This window comes from Bos grunniens, chromosome 18 (genome assembly GCF_055505025.1).
Source record: "Bos grunniens cultivar Pamir isolate PY7600 chromosome 18, Bosgru_T2T1.0, whole genome shotgun sequence".
NCBI classification, from domain to species: Eukaryota; Metazoa; Chordata; class Mammalia; order Artiodactyla; family Bovidae; genus Bos; species Bos grunniens.
In genome coordinates, this window is record NC_141182.1 from 45533392 (window position 1) to 45554068 (window position 20677).

General features: G+C 45.3%; 2 protein-coding genes across 2 annotated transcripts in view; one reads left to right on the top strand and one right to left on the bottom strand.

The window, feature by feature from the left end:
- Nucleotides 1–19143, top strand: part of LOC147353623 (major allergen I polypeptide chain 2-like) — a 59123-nt gene extending 39980 nt beyond the window's left edge. The window contains exons 2-3 of the mRNA XM_086352240.1: nucleotides 17069–17253; nucleotides 18907–19143. Of these exons, the coding sequence (XP_086208366.1) occupies nucleotides 17069–17253; nucleotides 18907–19008 (287 nt within the window). The 3' untranslated portion in view covers nucleotides 19009–19143. The remainder of the gene's footprint in view (nucleotides 1–17068; nucleotides 17254–18906) is intronic.
- Nucleotides 9085–10450, bottom strand: LOC147353624 (major allergen I polypeptide chain 1-like). Its single transcript, XM_086352254.1, has 3 exons — nucleotides 10390–10450; nucleotides 10064–10252; nucleotides 9085–9113 (listed from the first exon to the last, which is right to left on the bottom strand). The coding sequence occupies exons 1-3, from the start codon at nucleotides 10448–10450 to the stop codon at nucleotides 9085–9087; spliced, it is 279 nt and encodes a 92-aa protein (XP_086208380.1).
- Nucleotides 19144–20677: the final 1534 nt, after the last annotated feature.

The window sequence follows — 20677 nt, forward strand, 5'->3', positions numbered from 1 at the left end:
GTATTGCTACTCCTGCTTTCTTTTGGTCCCTATTTGCATGGAAAATCTTTTCCCAGCCCTTCACTTTCAGTCTGTATGTGTCCCCTGTTTTGAGGTGGGTCTCTTGTAGACAGCATATGTGGGGGTCTTGTTTTTGTATTCATTCAGCCAGTCTTTGTCTTTTGGTTGGGGCATTCAACCCATTTATGTTTAAGGTAATTATTGATAAGTATGATCCTGTTGCCATTTACTTTATTGTTTTGGGTTCAAATTTGTACACCGTTTTTGTGTTTCCTGTCTAGAGAATATCCTTTAGTATTTGTTGGAGAGCTGGTTTGGTGGTGCTGAATTCTCTCAGCTTTTGCTTGTCTGGAAAGCTTTTGATTTTTCCTTCATATTTGAATGAGATCCTTGCTGGGTACAATAATCTGGGCTGTAGGTTATTTTCTTTCATCACTTTAAGTATGTCTTGCCATTCCCTCCTGGCTTGAGAGTTTCTATTGAAAGATCAGCTGTTATCCTTATGGGAATCCCCTTGTGTGTTATTTGTTGTTTTCCCTTGCTGGTTTTAATATTTGTTCTTTGTGTTTGATCTTTGTTAATTTGATTAATATGTGTCTTGGGGTGTTTCACCTTGGGTTTATCCTGTTTGGGACTCTCTGAGTTTCTTGGACTTGGGTGATTATTTCCTTCCCCATTTTAGGGAAGTTTTCAACTATTATCTTCTCAAGTATTTTCTCATGGTCTTTCTTTTTGTCTTCTTCTTCTGGGACCCCTATGATTCAAATGTTGTAGCGTTTAATATTGTCCTGGAGGTCTCTGAGATTGTCATTTTTTTTAATTCGTTTTTCTTTTTTCCTCTCTGATTCATTTATTTCTACCATTCTATCTTCTAATTCACTAATCCTATCTTCTGCCTCTGTTATTCTATTTGTTGCCTCCAGAGTGTTTTTTATTTCATTTATTGCATTATTCATTATATATTGACTCTTTTTTATGTCTTCTGGGTCCTTGTTAAACCTTTCTTGCATCTTCTAAATCCTTGTCTCCAGGCTATTTATCTGTGATTCCATTTTGATTTCAAGATTTTGGATCAATTTCACTATCATTATTCGGAATTCTTTATCAGGTAGATTCCCTATCTCTTCCTCTTTTGTTTGGTTTGGTGGGCATTTATCCTGTTCCTTTATCTGCTGGGTATTCCTCTGTCTCTTCATCTTGTTTAAATTGCTGAGTTTGGGGTGTCTTCTCTGTAACTGGCAGTTTGTGGAGTTCTCTTTATTGTGGCATTTCCTCACTGTGTGTGGGTTTGTACAGGTGGCTTGTCAAGGTTTCTTGGTTAGGGAAGCTTGTGTCGGTGTTCTGGTGGGTGGAGCTGGATATCTTCTCTCTGGAGTGCAATGAAGTGTCCAGTAATGAGTTATGAGATGTCTATGGTTTGGGGGTGACTTTGGGCAGCCTGTATATTGGAGCTCAGGGCTGTGTTCCTGTGTTGCTGGAGAATTTGCTTGGTATATCTTGCCCTGGAACTTGTTGGACCTTGTGTGGTGCTTGGTTTCAGTGTAGGTATGGAGGCGTTTGATGAGCTCCTGTCAATTAATGATCCCTGGAGTCAGGAGTTCCCTGGAGTCAGGGTTTGGACTTAAGCCTCCTGCTTCCAGTTATCAGTCTTATTTTTACAGTAGTTTCAAAACTTCTCCTTCTATACAGCACCATTGATAAAACATCTACGTTAAAGGTGAAAAGTTTCTCCACCATGAGGGTCACCCGGAGAGGTTCACAGCATTACATGGAGAAGAGAAGAGGGAGGAGGGAGTTAGAGGTGACCCGAATGAGATGAGGTGGAATCAATAGAGGAGAGAGTGGGTTAGCCAGTAATCACTTCCTTATGTGCACTCCACAACTGGACTGCTCAGAGATGTTCACTGAGTTATACAGAGAAGAGAAGAAGGAGGAAGGAGACAGCGGTGGCCAGGAGGATAGAAGAGGGGAATGAAAAGGAGGGAGACAGATCCAGCCAGTAATCAGTTCCCTAAGTGTTCTCCACCGTCTGGAACACACAGAAATTCACAGAGTTGGGTAGAGTAGAGAGGGGTTAGGGAGGAGACACAGGCGACCCAGTGGAGAAAAGGAGAGTCCAAAGGGAGAGAGAGCAGTCAAGCCAGTAATCTCGTTCCCTAGTGAAAAATGGGTACTGAAGATTGGGTTCTTAAAGGTACAAAATTGGTAACAAATATATAAAAGCAAAAATTAAAAATCTAGAGTAGAGTTTGGAATTTCAAAAATACAATTTTAAAGAAAAGAAAAAGGAAAAGAAAGATAGAAAAAAACAAACAAAAACAAAGTTGCAAAAATTATAAAGACAATATAGGTACAAAATTGATAACAAATACCAAAAAGCAAAAGTTAAAAATCTAGAGTAGAGTTTGGAGTTTCAAAATTACACTGTTAAAAAAAAAAAAGAAGAAGAAAAAGAAAGAGAGGGGGGAAAAAGCAAAGTCGCAAAAATTATAAAGAAAATATAGGTACAAAATTGATAACAAATACTAAAAAGCATAAATTAAAAATCTAGAGTAGAGTTTGGAATTTCAGATATACAATGTTATATAAAAGAAGAATAGAAAGAAAGAGGGGAAAAAAAGTCACAAAAATTATTTTAAAAAATATAGGTACAAAATAGATAACAAATACCAAAAAGCTAAAATTAAAAATCTAGAGATTGGAATTCCAAAAATACAATGTTAAAGAAAAGAAGAAAAAAAAAAACAAGGTCACAAAAATTATAAAAAATATATATATGAAGTTTGCTTTAAAAAAAAATAGGGTCTTTTTTTTTTTGCAAAGTAATAGTAGGTTATAAAAGTGAAAATTAAAGGAATAATAGAGGACTTAAAATTTTTTTAATTAAAAAAAATAGAAAGAAAAAATGATGGTAAAAATAGTAAAAATATATCTAGGACTTTTTCTGGTTTTGTTGTGGGTATTGTGGGGTCAGTTCATTTTCGGCTAGTTCCTTGGTCCGACTTATATTTCTCAAGATCTATAGGCCCCTTCCTATGTAGTCGGTACTAACCACAGGGTTTTAATCTATTGCCTGTAGCTTCCAAGGAGGTTCCCTTTGTTATAGCTTCTTCTGTTTGCTGGTCTCTTCAGTGTCTGGTTTCCACCCTGACACAAAGGGGATGGTGGTGGACACTTTTTTTTTTTTTTTAGGCTCACTTGTTCAGTCGCGCTGTGGGGAGGGAGGGATGCTGCAAACAAATAACACTGGCGTGTGCTCGCAGTGCCTCAGCCACACTGGGTCTGCCCCCGCTCACGGCGCATCTAGCCTCCCTGCCTACACTGCTCAGGCTCTAGGTTGCTCCGCCGGGAACCATCCGTGGCCGGCCCTGGGCTTCTTGCACCTCCTGGGTCCAAGCCACTCAGGTTCAGGCACTCGGGTAGTCCTCAGAGGCACAGACTTGGTTGGGCCTGCGTTTTGTGCCCTTCCCAGGTCTGAGCAGCTCAGGTGATGAGGTGTTTGGCGAGCGCGATTGCTGCGACTTATCGCCTCCCTGGCGCTCCGTTATCTAGGTGTACAACTGGCGCACCTTCTCAGGCGGATGTTGACCGTCCAGACCCCCAAGAAGTTTTAGTTAGCAAAGAAGCCTGCTTGCAGTTTTATAATGTCTCTCTGGGGCTGCGATTGCCACCTTCTGGCTCTGGCTGCCTGTCACTGGAGGGGGATGGTCTGCAGCCGGCTATCTCTGTTCAGTCCTTTATTCCATGTGCGGGCCTGGCTGTGTCTTAGGTTAGGGCTGGCTTTTCGCGTGGTAGATATCTCACAGTTTGGTTTACTAGCCCAAATTATTTTGCTCAGATAGCGCTCGGGGTATTCAGGTCAGATCCTTACTCTAAGCGATGCAGCCCGCGCAGTGCCTCCCTGCCCAGCCCCCACTTGCTAGTGCCATGTGCAGGCATCTGCGCTGCTTCTCCACTGGGGGAGTTACTGTAGGGCTCGCAATCTGCGGGTTTTAATTGTTTATTTATTTTTCCTCCCTGTTATGTTGCCCTCTGTGCTTCCAAGGCTCGGCACAGATTTGGCAGTGAGAAGGTTTCCTGGTGTTTGGAAACTTCTTTCTTTTTAAGACTCCCTTCCCAGGACGGAACTCCATCCCTCCCTCTTTTGTCTCTTTTTTTGTCTTTTATATTTTTTCCTACTTCCTTTCAAAGACTTGGGTTGCTTTTCTGGGTGCCTGATGTCCTCTGCCGGCATTCAGAAGTTGTTTTGTGGAATTTACTCAGCGTTTAAATGTTCTTTTGATGAATTTGTGGGGGAGAAAATGTTCTCCCTGTCCTACTCCTCTGCCATCTTAGCTCCTCTTCCCTATGTAAGTTTTTTTTTGTTCATTTTTCTTTTTTGTTTTTGGTAATGGGAAGAGCCCCTGGAGGAAGGCGTGGCAACCAACTCCAGTATTCTTGCCTGGAGAAACCCCATGGACAGAGGAACCCGGCGGGCTACAGTCCATGGGGTCACAAAGAGTTGGACACCACTGGGTGACTAAGAACAATGGGACTGTTGAGTCTCTTCAAAATAATTTATTCAGTAAGAATTCAGGTATAACATTGTTGTTGTTGTTCAGTCACTGTGCTGTGCCTAGTCACTCAGTGGTGTCTGGCTCTTTGTGACCCCATGGACTATAGCCTACCAGGCTCATCTGTTCATGGGAATTCTTCAGGCAAGAATACTGGAGTAGGTTGCCATGCCCTCTTCCAGGGAATCTTCCCAACCCAGGGATCAAACTTGGGACCCCACACTAAAGGCAGATTCTTTACTGTCTGAGCCACCAGGGAAGCCCAAGAATACTGGAGTGGGTAGCCTAACCCTTCTCCAGAAGAGTTATCCCTGTGCCCGACCCAGAGATAGAATTGGGGTCTCCTGCATTGCACCACAATTCGAAAGCATCAGTTCTTCAGAGCTCAGCCTTCCTTATGGTCCAACTCTCACATCTGTACATGACTACTGGAAAAACCATAGCTTTGACTATATGAACCTTCGTCAGCAAAGTGATGTCTTTGCTTTTAAATATCTTGCCTAGGTTTGTCAGAGCTTTTATTCCTGAGGAGTAGGCGTCTTTTAATTTCAAGGCTATGTCACCATCTGCAGTGATTGTGAAGCCCAAGAAAATAAATTTTTTTTTTTTTTTCCCCTTCTATTTGCCATGAAGTGATGGGGTTGGATGCCATGATTTTAGTTTTCTGAATGTTGAGTTTTAAGCCAGCTTTTTCACTCTCCTCTTTCATCAAGAGGTTCTTTAGTTCCTCTTCACTGTCTGCCATTAGAGTCATGTCATCTGCATATCTGAGGTTGTTGATACTTCTCCCGGCAATCTTAATTCCTGCTTGTGATTCATCCACCTGGACATTTCGAATGATTTCCTCTGCATAAAAGTTAAATAAGCAGGGTGACATTATACAGCCTTGATGAACTCCTTTATCATTACTGACCCAGTCCATTGTTTCATGTGTGGTTCTGTTTCTTCTTGGCCTGCATACAAGTTTCTCAGGAGATTGATAAAGTGGGCTGATATTCCAATCTCTTTAAGAATTTTCCACAGTTTGTTGTGATTTACACAGTCAAAGGCTTTTTTTTTTTTTTACGTAGTCAAAGAAGCAGATTTTTTTCTGGAATTCCCTTGGTTTTTCTATGAGCCAACATATGTTGCCAATTTGATCTCTGGTTCCTCTGCCCCTTCTAAACCCAGCTCATACATCTGGAAGTTCTCAGTTCATGTACTGCTGGAGCCTAGCTTGAAGGATTTTGAGCATAACCTTACTAGCATGGGAAATGAGTGCAATTGTACCATAGTCTGAAGATTCTTTGACATTGCCCTTCTTTGGGATTGGAATGAAAACTGACCTTTTCCAGTCCTGAGGCATCTACTGAGTTTTCTGAATTTACTGACCTATTGAGTACAGCAGTTTAACAGTATCATTTAGGATTTTAAATATTCAGCTGGAATTCAATCACCTCCACTAGCTTTGTTCAGAATAACGCTTCCTAAAGCCCCCTTGACTTCACACTTAAGGCTGTCTGCCTCTAGGTGAATGACCACACCATCTTGGTTATCCGGGTCATTAAGATTTTTTTTTTTTTTTTTATCGTTCTGCGTATTCTTGCCACCTCTTCTTAATCTCTTCTGCTTCTGTTAGGTTCTTACTGCTTCTGTCCATTATTATGCTCATCCTTGCATGAAATGTTCCCTTGATATGTCCAATTTTTTGAAGAGATTTCTAGTCTTTCCTATTCTATTGTTTCCTCTGTTTCTTTGACTTGTTCATCAAAGAAGGCATCCTCTTCTCTCCTTGTTATTCTCTGGATTTTGTTGGCTCTATCTTTCACATCTCTTCTTTCCTTGGCTATTTGTAAAGCCTCCTCAGACAACCACTTTGCCTTCTTGCATTTATTTTTCTTGGGGATGGTTTTGATTACTGCTTCCTGTACAATGTTACAAAACCTCCATCCATACTTCTTCAGGCATTCTGTCTACCAGATCTAATCCCTTGAATATATTTGTCACCTCCACTATTTAATGAATCATTAGGGATTGGATTTAGGTCATATCTGAAAGGTCTATGGATTTTCCCTATTTTCTTCAGTTTAAGCCCGAATCTTGCGATTATGAATGTTTTGATATTTTAAATTTTTATTTACTTTTAATTCTAGCATAATAGCTTTACAATATTTGTTGGTTTCTGCCATACATCTAGATGAATCAACCATAGGTGTATACATGTCCCCTCCCTCGGAACCTCCTTCCCACCTCCCACCCCATCCCACTCCTCTAGGTGAATGTTTCAATTTCTAAAACATATTTTCTGCACCTGTTGTGATGATCATATGACTTTTCTCCAGTATTCTGTTAATATGGGGACTTACTTGATTGACTTCGAATTGTAAGCCAAACATGCATTCCCAAGAGAAACATCACTTTGTCTTTATGTGCCAATTCTTTTATGTGCTGCTGGATTTGATATCCTAAGGTTGTGTTAACTTTTTATGTATATTTGTTTATGAATGGTATCAATCCATAGTTTTCCAGTATAATATTTTTCCTGAGATTATATAAAGTGAAGGATGATTCACACAGCTGCTGGTGAATTCAGCGTGGCCTAGGTGGAAATGAGTGGGGTTTCTATGATCTCAGATGGAAATTCATGTGAGAATCAGAGAACAAAAGCCACATGGTTTTGAGTGTTACCTTCCCACCCATCTGAGGTTTGCATGTCAGACAGAAAAGGATTTGGGTGAAATCAGATGCTCCCTTTTCTACTAACTTCAGATTAGATAAGGGTGCTGTAGATTGGAGGAAGGCAGGGAGAGGGGAGGGGACAGATGGGCAATATAGAGGTGTCTCCTCAGCAGCCCCAGGGAGCTCTGTGCAGCTGAGCAAGAGCCAGGAGGACCTATCTGTCTGTCTGTCCCAGGAGGACCAATTGCCCCTCCCTTGTCTTTGCCGCATCCTTGGATAGATCCCCCATAACACCTGTACACTCACTGCAGAGCAGGGTGAGTCTATATTCAAGACATTATAAGAATCACTTAATTCATCAGGGTGGCAACTGTCCTTTCAGAAGCTCTGGAGCTTTTACATCAGTTGGCTGGGGGTGGGGTGGAATATACATCCTGGGTCAGATAATGAGAAGGGTCCCTGCCCCAGGACCTGCTCACACCAGCTCAACTCACCTTAGCTCCCACAGAGGCAGGTCTCCATCTTAGAAGAGCCCCCAGACAGAGCCTAGTGGGGGTGGAGTGGTGGCCAGAGACAAGGGCCCACTGTCACTCTAGGCAAGGAGATCTCCCCTGCACCTCCCAGGGTCCCCTCCACAGGGAGAAGCAGTAGCTCTGAATCATCTTGGGGACCTGTCCTAAGCCTTCTAACTATGAGGACCTTAGAGATTCCCCATCCTAGACCCAGCCCTGTGTGGTAAGCCCAGCAGACTCTTTTCTGGAGGGGGCTGTTGGGTGGGAAGAAGCTCTTAGAGAGCGGGTGGGACCAGATGAAGAAGAATCAGACAGCGTGAGCATGGGATCAGGTTCACGGGCAGGCAGCAGAGGCATAGGAGGAGCGAGAAGCCCCAGACACCTGGACGTCCACTCTGAGCATGAGACCCAACTCAGTGTGTGTTTATGTGGAAGGAGCTGAGTCCACAACTTGGGGGTTGTATTTAGGATAAACTGAGGCCCAAGGAGTGACGGATTTCAGCACATGAACCTTGAGCCTTTGTTCTTCCTCTCCTGTCAGGAGCTTAGGAGAGGGGTCCCTTCTCACCCATTATTTTACTTTGGTTGTAGTTCAATTTTGTTCATGGAAACCAGAGGCCCAAAGAAGGACTATAATATGTGCACAGTCACAGGGTGACCACAGCAGACGTCATCTCCCCAGCATGGATGGGTGGGGGAAGCTATGTATCTTCAGCAGATGTTTTACCTCCTCTGAGCCTCAGATTCTCCCTTGTAAGATGAGGATGGTTATTCCTACCCCTCGAGATTGCTGGGAGGAAGAAATTTGGTGGATGATGCTCTTAACCTGTGGGTCCTGTTGACAGAAGTGATCAGACACTCTGGCTGATGTAATGATCATTAACCCTCCCCCACCTATTGAATTTGTGAAAGGTCAACATTTGGTGGCTCAGACAGTAAAGAATCTTCCTGCAAAGTGAGATCCATGAGTCCAGAAGATCTCCAGGAGAATGGAATGTCTTCCCATTTCAGTATTCTTTCCTATCTGGAGAATTCCATTGACAAGGAAGCCTGTTGGGCTACAATCCATGGGGTCACAAAGAACTGGACATGAATGAGCAACTAACACTTTCACTATCTTTCAGCATCTCACATCATTGAAATCCAGCTGCAGGTGGAAGGCACACTGGTGGTCTCCACTGTGGCCATGTCCTCCCTCTCCCCAACCCCCAAAACCCAATCTCCAGTAAGCACTCTGTTGTGAATTGCAAGGCCTTTTATTTCTGGTATTACCTACTCAGACACTTGGACATGGTGGGTTGCTGACACCACTTAGTGATCAGCCAAGTGACTTCCTTGGGCTCCTGGCAGGGACAGTTCCATCAGCAGAGAGAACTTGAGTATATTTTATTATGTAAGAGGAAGTGCAGAAATCTTGTGGGGCCTCAGGGTTGGATGAGATGTGAAGCTGCACTGAACACAGGGGAGGGGCCTGCAGGTTTGTTTGGAGGGAGGCTTCTGGATGTGAGCAGGTAAAGGTGGATATGTCCCAGGGAATTTTCCTCCAATGGAACAGAGACTGTGGGGTCTCCCTAGAGGGCTGAGGGCAGTCTTCTGGGATAGAATGGAGGACACTGTTGAGGACCATCTGGCAGAGCTCTGGAGTGACATCTGGGAGTCTTCAGGGATGAGCTGACCCCTGTCTGCTTCCTCCCTCTGGCCCTTGTATACTTAAGAGCTGAAATAGCTCCTTGTCTCACCACCTCTAGGGCAGCAGAGAGAGGATTCACCCTTATCCTCAATTCTGGGCATCCCAGGCCTGGGGAGAGCAGGAGGGTAGCTTTTGGAAGCAGCCTTCTCTTAGGGCATGTGAGGCATAAATGTCCCTTTGGGGTCCAGGGAACAATGAGAAATGTAGGGTTAAGTGAGGTGGAGTAGGAACTTAAAAGCAGGAGGGAAAGAACTGATGTTTGGAGAAAAGAAAGACTCAATGTGAATGGATTACAGAAGATTCAGGTTCCTCTGCTGGAGAGGCTGGAGTCAAGGAGGTCAGTGCTGAGGGCCTAACTCCAAGGGTAGGTGGCGCCACAGAGTCAGAAGGGCCTAGAGGGTCCCAGGCGTGTGACCAGGCAGAGCTGAGCACTCAGGGCCAACTCAGGAGCTCCAGGGCTAGACTGAGTTTTCCTGCAGGATCCTTCCCCACCCTGTGGGTGTCCGCCATATCCTCTCTGCCTCCACATTCATGAGGTTCTTTCTGCTCTCAGGTTCTCAGGGAAGAGCCAGGGTGGAGAGGAAATGATCCCCTCCCCCCAACACCTCCCAGTGCCCACACACAGGCACATCCACACACAGCCTGACCTACCAGGACACTGAAAGCATTCTGCTTATCCTCTTCTGTCAACTTCTCATCAACTCTGTCTTTCAGCCTCCTGGCATTGGCCACTATCGCACTGTTTGTGTTGTATTCTTTCACTTTAGCAATGTATTCTTCAGGGGTCCCCCTCACAAACAGGTAAACATCCTCCCTCACTGCTGGGCAGATGTCACAGTCTTAAACAGAAAGATAAGGGGTCATGCCCTGAAAGGCATTTATCAGAACACGCTCTTCCCTTCTCCTCTGGACATGCTCAGTGCTGCCCTGGGAAAGTGTCAGAACCCTTGGGGGAGCCCAGGTCGCAGCCACTCACTTCTGCCCGTGATGAGGAGCAAGGCAGCGCAGAGCAGCAGGACAGCTCCAGCCTGCATCATGGTGCTGGGGGCAGGTGCTCCCTACTCACCTGGACCCCTTTTATACCTGTGCTTGTCCTCACCCCAAGGGACCTTGTGTCGGATGCTTCCTTTTCCGGAAGATTCTGCCAGGCCACAGCCTGATGTTTCCCAAGGCTGCACAGGAGGAGCTGTGTGTGTTGGCAAGATGCTAGTCCTTGAGTCCACAGAGGGCACTGGCTCAGCCTCCTCCCCACTGGAAGGCTCTGTGGGAGGGACAGCTGACACAGGAAACTTAACAACTGAAAATCCCCAGGTTGACTAAATAGGGCAAAAATGCTCAAAAATCAGGCCTCCTGAATGCTGGCCTATGACAGCCCGTCAGAACGACACTTGATCTTAGAAACAGACTGGTATGGACTCTGAGCTTAGGAATGGTCTCACAGGGAGTAAGTGCCAGGCAAGCCAGAGCACAAGGCCTGACCCCTTGGTCAGGCTCTCTGGTGGCTCCTGCCCTGCCCTGCTGTTATCACTGTGTCCTTGATCTTGTCAGTGGCCTCTGCTGGGCCACTTCCCCTGAATCAGTTTCTGGAAGCTGGAAAACTCTTCTAGTGCTGGCTCAGAAATTTCTAGTTTTCTCTTGACCAAGTCCTTCCACTTGGCAACTTTGATAGTATCTCATTCTACACAGAAATATTTTCTGCAACTTCTTTCTTCTTTTCTTTTGAGACTTTTTTTTATTGGATTATAGACGATTAGGAAGGTTATGATAGTTTCGGGAGGACAACAAAGGGACTGAGCCATATATATGCACATGTATCCATTCTTTCACAAACTCCCCTCCTATCCACGCTGCCTCATAACACTGAGCGGAGTTCCCTTGCAATAGTAGGTCTTTGTTGGCCATCCATTTTAAATACAGCATCGTCCATCCCAAAGTTCCTCACTATCTCTCACCTTTCTCCTGGCAACTATAAAATTCGTTCTTTAAGTCTGTGAGTCTCTTTTTGTTTTATAAATAACTTCATTTATATTATGTATTTTTAGATGCCACATATAAAAGGTGTCATAAGATGTGTCTGCTTCTCTGTCTGACTTTCTTCACTCAGTATGACAGTCTCTAGGTCCACCCATTTTCTGCAACCTCTTTCTACTCTTGAGTGTCTCTGCACTGTTCCCCCATCTCTTCTCCAGAGCTACCACTTGAGGAAAAGCCAGGCCCACTCTAGGCCACAATGTCTGGGCCAGTTGCACAACCAGCCCTGCACTGCTGCCGCCTCTATGAACTTATCCCTGCCTTTCTCTCCTCCCTCAGTGCCTCCTGTCTGCTCCTTTACCTGACCAAGTATGCTCCTGCAGCAAGGACTCTGCATGGGGAGCCCTCCTGGCCTGGAAGGCTCTTCCTTCAGTGGCTGCATGATTCATTCCCTCATCCTTCAGGTGTCTTCAAGTATCACAGGGCACAGATTTCCCTGGACTATTGAGGCCTCATATCAAAGCGTGCTGCCCTCTGCTCCTCCCCCTACAGCCCTCTGTCTTCTCCCCCTGCTTCATCTTCGCCCAGAGCACTTCTTCCTGTGGGGTCACTGTCTTTAACTCCCTCTTAGGTGATGAGGAGCTGCAGGAGAGCGAGAGCTGTGCTGTGTGCTGCAGCATCCCCAGGATTGGAGAGGGCCCAGCATTCAGTAGATGATGCACAATGTTTGTTAGAATAATGACAGTAATATTCCACTTTTCTGGATTCAATAAATGAGAATATTTTTTAGTTTTATTTACTATAGCATGTGCTTATAAATACTGCCTGGGAGAAAATAAATAAGGTAAAGATTTAAAATATTTCATAAGTCAGAATCAAATGGCTTTTGGCTGGAGGCACCTGGCTGTTATTTCTGTGAGTCACCTGCAATGGATTAAAGTTTACTGAAGACATGATCTGAAATTGGGACACAATGTATGACCACAGTCAGAACTCTATGCCAAATAGGATTCACATCCGGTAACTGCTCTTGGCAAAGAGTCACCAAGTACTGAGCTGCAGTGTCAGCTGATTTTCATGGAGCCCCTCCTCTCCATGGCTCCTGCTGCCTAGGGCCACTGCTCTGGAGGTCACCCCATCAGGAGCTCAGGTGGCTGCAGATGTGTCTCAGAGGTTCCTGGGCAGGAAGGTGAACACCACATGGCCCAGGCTGCACATGTTGGCTCTTTGTCTGTAGGGGCAGGATTTCTATGTGGTGGGACCCCTGCCCATGGATCCCATGCCTCCTGTCCTTCAGAAGACACTGCCCCCGATGCCGTCTGCAGCTCTGTGAGGAGAGGAGCCAGGGCTTAGAATGCTGAGTAACACAGGTAGCTGCTATAAATCCAGCCAAGTGCCCTTCCAAAGGTGCTACAGGATCCTCTGAGATGTCCCCAAATCGTGGGGACATTTGGTGACATCAGGGTGAAGAGCTGGTCAGGGTCAATGGAGGAATGCCACTGATGTGGCCATTTCCCAATGCAGATTGTTTTTTTAATGTCTTTTTACTTGGAGGATAATTACTTTACAATACTATGTTGGCTTCTGCCATAAAACATGACTCAGCTGTAAGCATAGGTATGTCTCCTGCCTCTTTAATCTACCTCACCTCCCATCCCACCCCATCCCTTTAGCTTTTCACACAGTACCACATTGAGCTTCTTGTGTCAACTTGTTATTAATAACATTACATTTGGAATAATTTGTGATGTATAAAGTAGTTGCAAATATTTGCCGAACCTGAGAAAAAACATTGAAACTTTACTACTAACCGAACCTCATATTTTATTTGGATTTCACCGGAGTGTCCATTAATGTCACTTTGGGTTCCAGGATCCAACCCACAACTACACACAATGCATTCATTGTCATGTGTCCCCAGTATCCTCTCCTCTGTGGATTACTCATTATCCCCTACTCTGTTATGGCCTTGGTAGTCTTGAGGGGAACTGGCCAAGGATGGTAGAGGGACCCTCAAGCTGAATTTGTGTGCTGTGGTTCTCATAATGTACAGTGGGCTCAGACTTTGGGTTTTGAAGAAGACACCACACAGGAGAAGTGCCCTTTAATCAGTGTACACATGACAGCAGTGTGTGTTACCACTGGAAATATCAGCCTTGATTAGTTGATTGTGTGTTTGCCAAGTTTCTGCACTACTTTCCCCTTCCACTCCTCTTCTCTTTGGAAGGTGAAGTCGCTCAGTCGTGTCTTCTCTTGTGTTGTTGGAAGAGGGTGTTTGCTATGACCAGTGCATTCTCTTGGCAAAACTCTATTAGTCTTTGCCCTGCTTCATTCCATACTCCTAGGCCAAATTTGCCTAACAGAAGCAGAAGATATTAAGAAGAGGTGGCAAGAATACACAGAACTGTACAAAAAGATCTTTACAACCCACATAATCACAATGGTGTGATCACTCACCTAGAGCAAGACATCCTGGCATATGAAGTCAAGTGGGCCTTAGAAAGCATCGCTACAAACAAAGCTAGTGGAGGTGATGGAATTCCATTTGAGCTATTCCAAATCCTGAAAGATGATGCTGTGAAAGTGCTGCACTCAATATGCCAGCAAATTTGGAAAACTCAGCAGTGGCCACAGGACTGGAAAAGGTCAGTTTGCATTCCAATCCCAAAGAAAGGCAATGCTCAAACTGCCACACAATTGCATTCATCTCACATACTGGTAAATTAATGCTCAAAATTCTGCAAGCCAGGCTTCAGCAATACACGAACTGTGAACTTCCAGATGTTCAATCTGGTTTTAGAAAAGGCAGAGGAACCAGAGATCAAATAGCCAACATCCGCTGGATCATTGAAAAAGCAAGAGAGTTCCAGAAAAACATATATTTCTGCTTTATTGACTATGCCAAAGCCTTTGACTGTGTGGATCACAACAAACTGTGGAAAATCCTGAAAGAGATAGGAATACTAGACCACCTGACCTGCCTCTTGAGAAACCTATATGCAGGTCAGTAAGCAACAGTTAGAACTGGACATGGAACAACAGACTGGTTCCAAATGGGAAAACGAGTATGTCAAGGCTGTATATTGTCACCCAGCTTATTTAACTTATATGCAGAGTACATCACGAGAAATGCTAGGCTGGAAGAAGCACAAGCTGGAATCAAGATTGCTGGGAGAAATATCAATAACCTCATATATGCAGATGACACCACTCTTATGGCAGAAAGTGAAGAGGAACTCAAAAGCTTCTTGATGAAAGTGAAAGTGGAGAGTGAAAAAGTTGGCTTAAAACTCAACATTCAGAAAACGAAGATCATGGCATCTGGTCCCATCACTTCATGGCAAATAGATGGGGAAACAGTGGAAACAGTGTCAGACTTTATTTTGGGGGGCTCCAAAATCACTGCAGATGGTGGTTGCAGCTATGAAATTAAAAGACGCTTACTCCTTGGAAGGAAAGTATGACCAACCTAAACAGCATATTAAAAAGTAGAGACATTACTTTGCCAACAAAGGTCCGTCTAGTCAAGGCTATGGTTTTTCCAGTGGTCATGTATGGATGTGAGAGTTGGACTGTGAAGAAAGCTGAGCGCTGAAGAATTGATGCTTTTGAACTGTGGTGTTGGAGAAGACTCTTGAGAGTCCCTTGGCCTGCAAGGAGATCCAACCAGTCCATCCTAAAGGAAATCAGTCCTGGGTGTTCATTGGAAGGACTGATGCTAAAGCTGAAACCCCAGTACTTTGGCCACCTGATGTGAAGAACTGACTCATTGGAAAAGACCCTGATGCGGGAAAGATTGAAGGCGGGAGGAGAAAGGGAAAACAGAGGATGAGATGGCTGGATGGCATCACTTACTCAATGGACATGAGTTTGAGTAAACTCCGGGAGTTGGAGATGGACAGAGACGCCTGACGTACTGCAGTCCAAGGGGGCAGAAAGAGTCAGACACAACTGAGCGACTGAACTGAACTGATATGTATATCAGTATGGACTGATACATATTACTTTATACTTTGGGTTATCATCTAATTCTCTTTTATTTATTTTGTCTCCAAACTGTTTCCGGTTTGGCCACTGGGAGTTTCTCAGACTTTGCTTCTAGAGTTTTTAAGGACTATCTCAAACTCTTTGTCCCAAAAAACTGCTTTGGTAGCGTGGAAGGTTGAGTTTGTCTCTTGATAGAGTTTGCCCACATGCACTGCCCTCTTTGGTGGACCCAGCCCTCCGGGTGGACCTCAGAGCCTCTGCCCCAGGAGATAAACTCTACAACCCCACAGCTACTCCCTGATGCCTCTGGATAGACTGAAGTCCAAACATCTCTTGAGACCAGGTTCACAGATGGAGGAGGGTGGGACAGCCAGTAGAAGGGGAAAGACTGGAGCCACTAGGGGTCTAGCACATAGGAACTTTGTCTCTTGAATATTTGAGAAAAGCTGGTGGCATGATTCAAAATTGCAGAATTACCAGCCCCTGAAAAAACCCACATGGACTTAAGTCCTGAGACTTCCTAGATCGGAATGATTCAGAGCCCAAGGCTACTGTCCACCAGTCATCAGGGCCCTGTCTAGAGATATTTGGGAGCTTCAGTAAGATGTTAAGATATTCAGGGGCTTCAATAAGGCCCAGTGCAGCATTCTTATCTCCAGGACTTAAATTTGGGGAAAAAAGGAAGAATTCTGGATGAACTTTTTTCTACCTGACAGTGCTGTAGAGCTGTCTTTGGCCCTCCTGTAATTCCATCTGCTCATTTTGAGAGAGTGCTGCCCTTGGAACCAGGATGGACTGGCGGATGGATGCTCAGGAAAACAGATGATGGTTGGGCTGGGACAACAAAGCACTTGGCTCCAAATGGAGTCAGAAATGTCAGCTCCATTTGGTCTTTGGCAAAGATATCCCCACATGTTCTCCAGAAGCTCTGCTCTCAGAATAGGAAAGGCTTCCGACAGTAAACACCCCCAAGGACCTAGGAAGCCACCTGTGCCAGCAGTATGGCCACAGGCCTTTGGTCCTCCTGGGAGGGATGTGGGCTGGGCTCAGGAAGCTTGTGGTTTATAAAGCAACAGAAACCCTGCCCTGAGCAGAGCACTCCAGCTGCCGCCACAATGAAGGGAGCACTGCTTGTGCTGGCCTTGCTGGTGACCAGAGAGCTGACTTTTGAGACTCGTGAGGGTAGGAAGGAGGGTCTGGATGGCCCTCCTGATCCTTGCCCGGTGCTGTCTCACTGCATCCTTCCCAGTCCTGTCCAAGTCACTTCTAGGGGCAGATTCTGAGGGAAGCTGGCAGATCAGTGCCCAGGAGTCTGGCACAAACTCCCTGAGGCTTTCAGTCTTTGAATGGAGGGGGTGGTGTGGAGCTGGATGGGTCATTATCTGCACACACCCTGGGGGATAGTTTGTTTAGGGTAATGGTGCTCACTGGAAGGGAGGAAGTAGGCTGGTATACCTGCGGGTGGTGGTCAAGGGTGGAGGGATTTCCAGGCCTAGCTCCTCTTGCTGCTCCCTCTGCTGAGAGTGCCTCATAGGGAAGGTCTTCTGTCTAGGATGTAAGCAGTCCTGGGAGAGGGCAGGTCCCTGGGGGAGGTGAGTCTGAATCTTTGGATGCGTGAGTTTCTATCAGATCATGGGAAACAGGAACCTTCTACCTTGGTTATTCTTGTGACAAGGTGTTTTCTGTTGTGCCTTCAGCCGAAGCCTGCCCTATTTTTTATGGAGTCCTTACCACTGTAACCCTTGCATTACCACCGCCATTGTTGAACAAAACCCTCGATTTGGTTGAAGCTACTGATGCAGAAAAAGCAGGACTAGAAAAAATCCAGGATTGCTTCACTGAGAATGGACCTGTGAACAGGTTGAATCATCTGAGAATCACGGTAATCTACTCTCCCCCAGCCCTCACTCTGAGAACTTGTATGCATAGTGCAGTATGCCACATGGTAATGAATTCTGCTGTCTTGGGATGTGTGACAGACAAGAGCTATTAACAGAGAACTACATAAACCTTTGGTCCACCCTACAGCACCTATAATGGGCTTCCCCAGTGGCTCAGTGTTGAAGAATCCACATGCAATGCAGGAGACATGGGTTCCATCTGTGGGTCATTTAGATGCTCTGGAGTAGGGAATGGCAACCCATTCCAGTATTCTTGCCCAGAAAATCCCAGGGACAGAGGAGCCTGGTGGATTGCAAAGAATCAGATATGACTGAAGCGACTAAGCTCTTACACCCCCACAGCACCTATAATATGCAAGCGCAGTCTACCTGCACATCCAGACTCTTGTTACTGAGTATGTCTGTATCATGCCAGTCAGGTCACAGAGAGAGGAATAATAGTGCAATAGGCCAAGTGTGTTGATTCATGTGTTTTTTTTTTTTTTTTTTTTTTTTCCCTCTTCGGTTTTGGAGCCAGCATTGGAGGAGTAGAATTTTAATCTTTGGCAGGAAGGGAAGCATTCACCTCACACATGTGTAGTTTTGTCAGCTCTATTTTGGTGTAGGTGATTTACTCCCTAAGTCATGTCCAACTCTTTGCAATCCCATGGACTGTCACCTCCCAGGTTCCTGTGTCTATGGGATTTTCCAGGCAAGAATCCTGAAATGGGTTGCTATTTCTTTTTCCAGCAGATCTTCCCAACCCAGGGATCAAACCCATGTCTCCCGCTTGGCAGGCAGATTCTTTACCGCTGAGCCACCTAAGAAGCCCCAGATCTATTTTAGGAATATTGAAAAGGAGCCCCTGTCTTTAGAGTCTCTTTCCAGCATGGGACTCCCCGGCTTTGTGAAGTTTCTGGCCTGTGATCCTGTCACCTCCTTTTGCTCCCACTCTGTTGGCCGTTGCTTGGGCTGAGAGCCCCATTTCCACTGAAATGGGCTCCATGTCTACAAGCCTGATTTTCCACTGTGGTGTTTTGGTGCCTGAGGCTCCTGAGGAAGCTTCTAGGTACCTGTGACTGCTCACCTGAGCTAGCAATGTATCTACTGATGGCCTATCTTTTCTTTCTTGTTCTTGTCAGACAGTATTGGAGATTCTGAATAGTCTGTCTCTGCATATTTTTCTGTAATGAAGTGTTTAAAATGAGAAGTTTGCCATGAGCCAAGTTTCAATCACTAATAGAAGCTCACAGGGCACATGGAGTTGTTTACAGCACCTGCATGCACATTCTGTCCATGCAGCACTCCTGACAGAAGAGGCTCAAGGTGCAGGAGATGTGACCCAAACCCAGACTCCAGCACCTTGCTCCTCCCTCAGGACAAGTCCCGGCTGTGCCCTGCTGACCCTTGCCATCTCCTCCCCTTCCTGACTTGGCTGGTGGCTCTGTCTCCCTCCTGGTGCATGTGTCTCAGCTGTTAGGGAGCCATCCTCCCCCTGGTGCCTGCTGGCAACCCCCTCTCCAGTGGTGGGTCTGTGGGCAGAGGTTCTTGCTGGGGATGGGGCTGAATCCCTGAGGGTGAGGCATGAGGTGATTCTGGGGAGACAGGATAGCCTGGATATGGGCTCATATCCTGTCCCTCCTCCTCCCTTCCAGCTTTCCATCATCTTCAGTAAAGACTGCACTGGCTATAAGTTGCCCTCGGTGGTGAACACTGGTTTAGGATTAGGTCTCAGTGTGACATCTTTGCTGAGATAATCTATGCCAGGGATGCCAGCCTGCACTTGGACTTCCTACCATGTTTTCCTTCTCATCTGAAGCTGGAATCCAGACACCTGTCCCACCTGATGTGTCCTGTATCAGTCTGACTCTAATAAAATAACTGCAGCATTACTCAGTGTACCCAGTGTGTGTGTTTGTGCTGTGGGGAGGATGTGAGCCAGGAGGTCTTGGGAGATGGTGAGAAGTGACACATGTGATCATTGAGAGCATGGGGACTAGGGTCAGACAAAACAAAGTAAACCTAGGCCCTGTCCCTGACAAGCTGTGGGACCATAGGCAAGTTTGTGGCAACTTTATCAAGTCGTTCTGTCATCTGTTGAATGGGGATTGGGTATCAACATTAAGCAAAATAACACGTACACAACCCCCCTACTTCAGCAGCCTGGAAGGATTAAAGTGTTGTCCATGGCCACAGATAGCATGTCTCCCACTCTGACCTTTAGCACAGTGGCAGAGCCTCTAATCCTTTAACTGTCCCTCTGGTTATTGACAGGTGTCTCAGGCAAAGACTAAGCAACTTCATTACAGGTCCCTTCTCCCTCCCAGTGGCATCTACTATTTTCTACATCTTAGGTGAGTGACTTCTGAGGAGCCATCATTTCTTCAGGAACACTTAGTACCACTGGTGTTTTTGGTCCTGCCATGGGGATCAGGACCCCCATGAAGTGTTGAACCAGGAAGAAGGGAGTAGATGGAAGAAGCTACCCCAGTGGGAATGTTGTTACCATGGAAACATCTCATGCTGTAAGTGCGAACTGCAGAATGTGCCACATGGGAACACATCCTGAACCCTCCAGCCTACTTCTAAGAGCATGAATGGGTAGTTGCATTACCACAGGAAATTTGTAAGGCTCCAAGAAAGGGCCTAGATTTTATCTGACTCCTAGGGTCTAGTGCAATATCAGGCTATAGTCAGCATGACCCACATAAACAGTGGCATAACTGGTAAAAATCTCTCTACCTTCTGGCCAGGTAGGCATAATAAAATCACATACTGAAAGCTGAACTTGGTACTTGGGGCTAATTGGCCAGGACCTTGAGTCCTGGCTCTTCTTTGACATGCTGGCTAGACTTAGGTTTTTAAATTCACCCATTCACTCTTTCTACACCTTGACTTTACATCTATCAAGTGTTGGATGCTCTGCCAGACCTTGTATTAAAGTGTTCAAGTCATACTAAAAAGGTCTAAACTTTTTTGAAAAGTACAAAATAAAAATTTAATAGATAAAGAGCTAAATCATATCCTTGTATGAGATGAATTGACATTGTAGAAATGTCAACAATTCCAAAATTCATCTACATTTATCTTTGTTTACTCCCCCAAACTAAATTCTTGAAATCAACCAAAAGTGAAACTGTTAGTTGCTCACTCATGTCCATAGCCTGCCAGGCTCCCATGTCCATGGAATTTGCCAAGCAAGAATGCTGGAGTGGATAGTGATTCTCTTTTCCATAGGATCTTCCCGACCCAGGGATTGAACCCGGATATCTTGCATTTCAGGCAGATTCTTTACTGAAGCCACCAGGGTAGCCTCCAAGGAAATTTCAAGAAACTTGAAGTAAAAGGAGACTTGCTCTCACCAGTTATTTCAACAAAATTATAAGTCTGGTGTTTGTGACAGAAAACATATGGCTAGAGTCAAAG

Excerpts from the sequence above, each read along its gene's own strand:
- LOC147353624 (XM_086352254.1), bottom strand. The coding sequence starts at position 10,450 with ATGATGCAGGCTGGAGCTGTCCTGCTGCTCTGCGCTGCCTTGCTCCTC. Across the intron at positions 10,253-10,389 it reads GCTCCTCATCACGGGCAGAA|ACTGTGACATCTGCCCAGCA; the intron begins GTGAGTGGCTGC and ends TTTCTGTTTAAG. Across the intron at positions 9,114-10,063 it reads GAATGCTTTCAGTGTCCTGG|ATAAAATATACTCAAGTTCT; the intron begins TAGGTCAGGCTG and ends TCCTCTTACATA.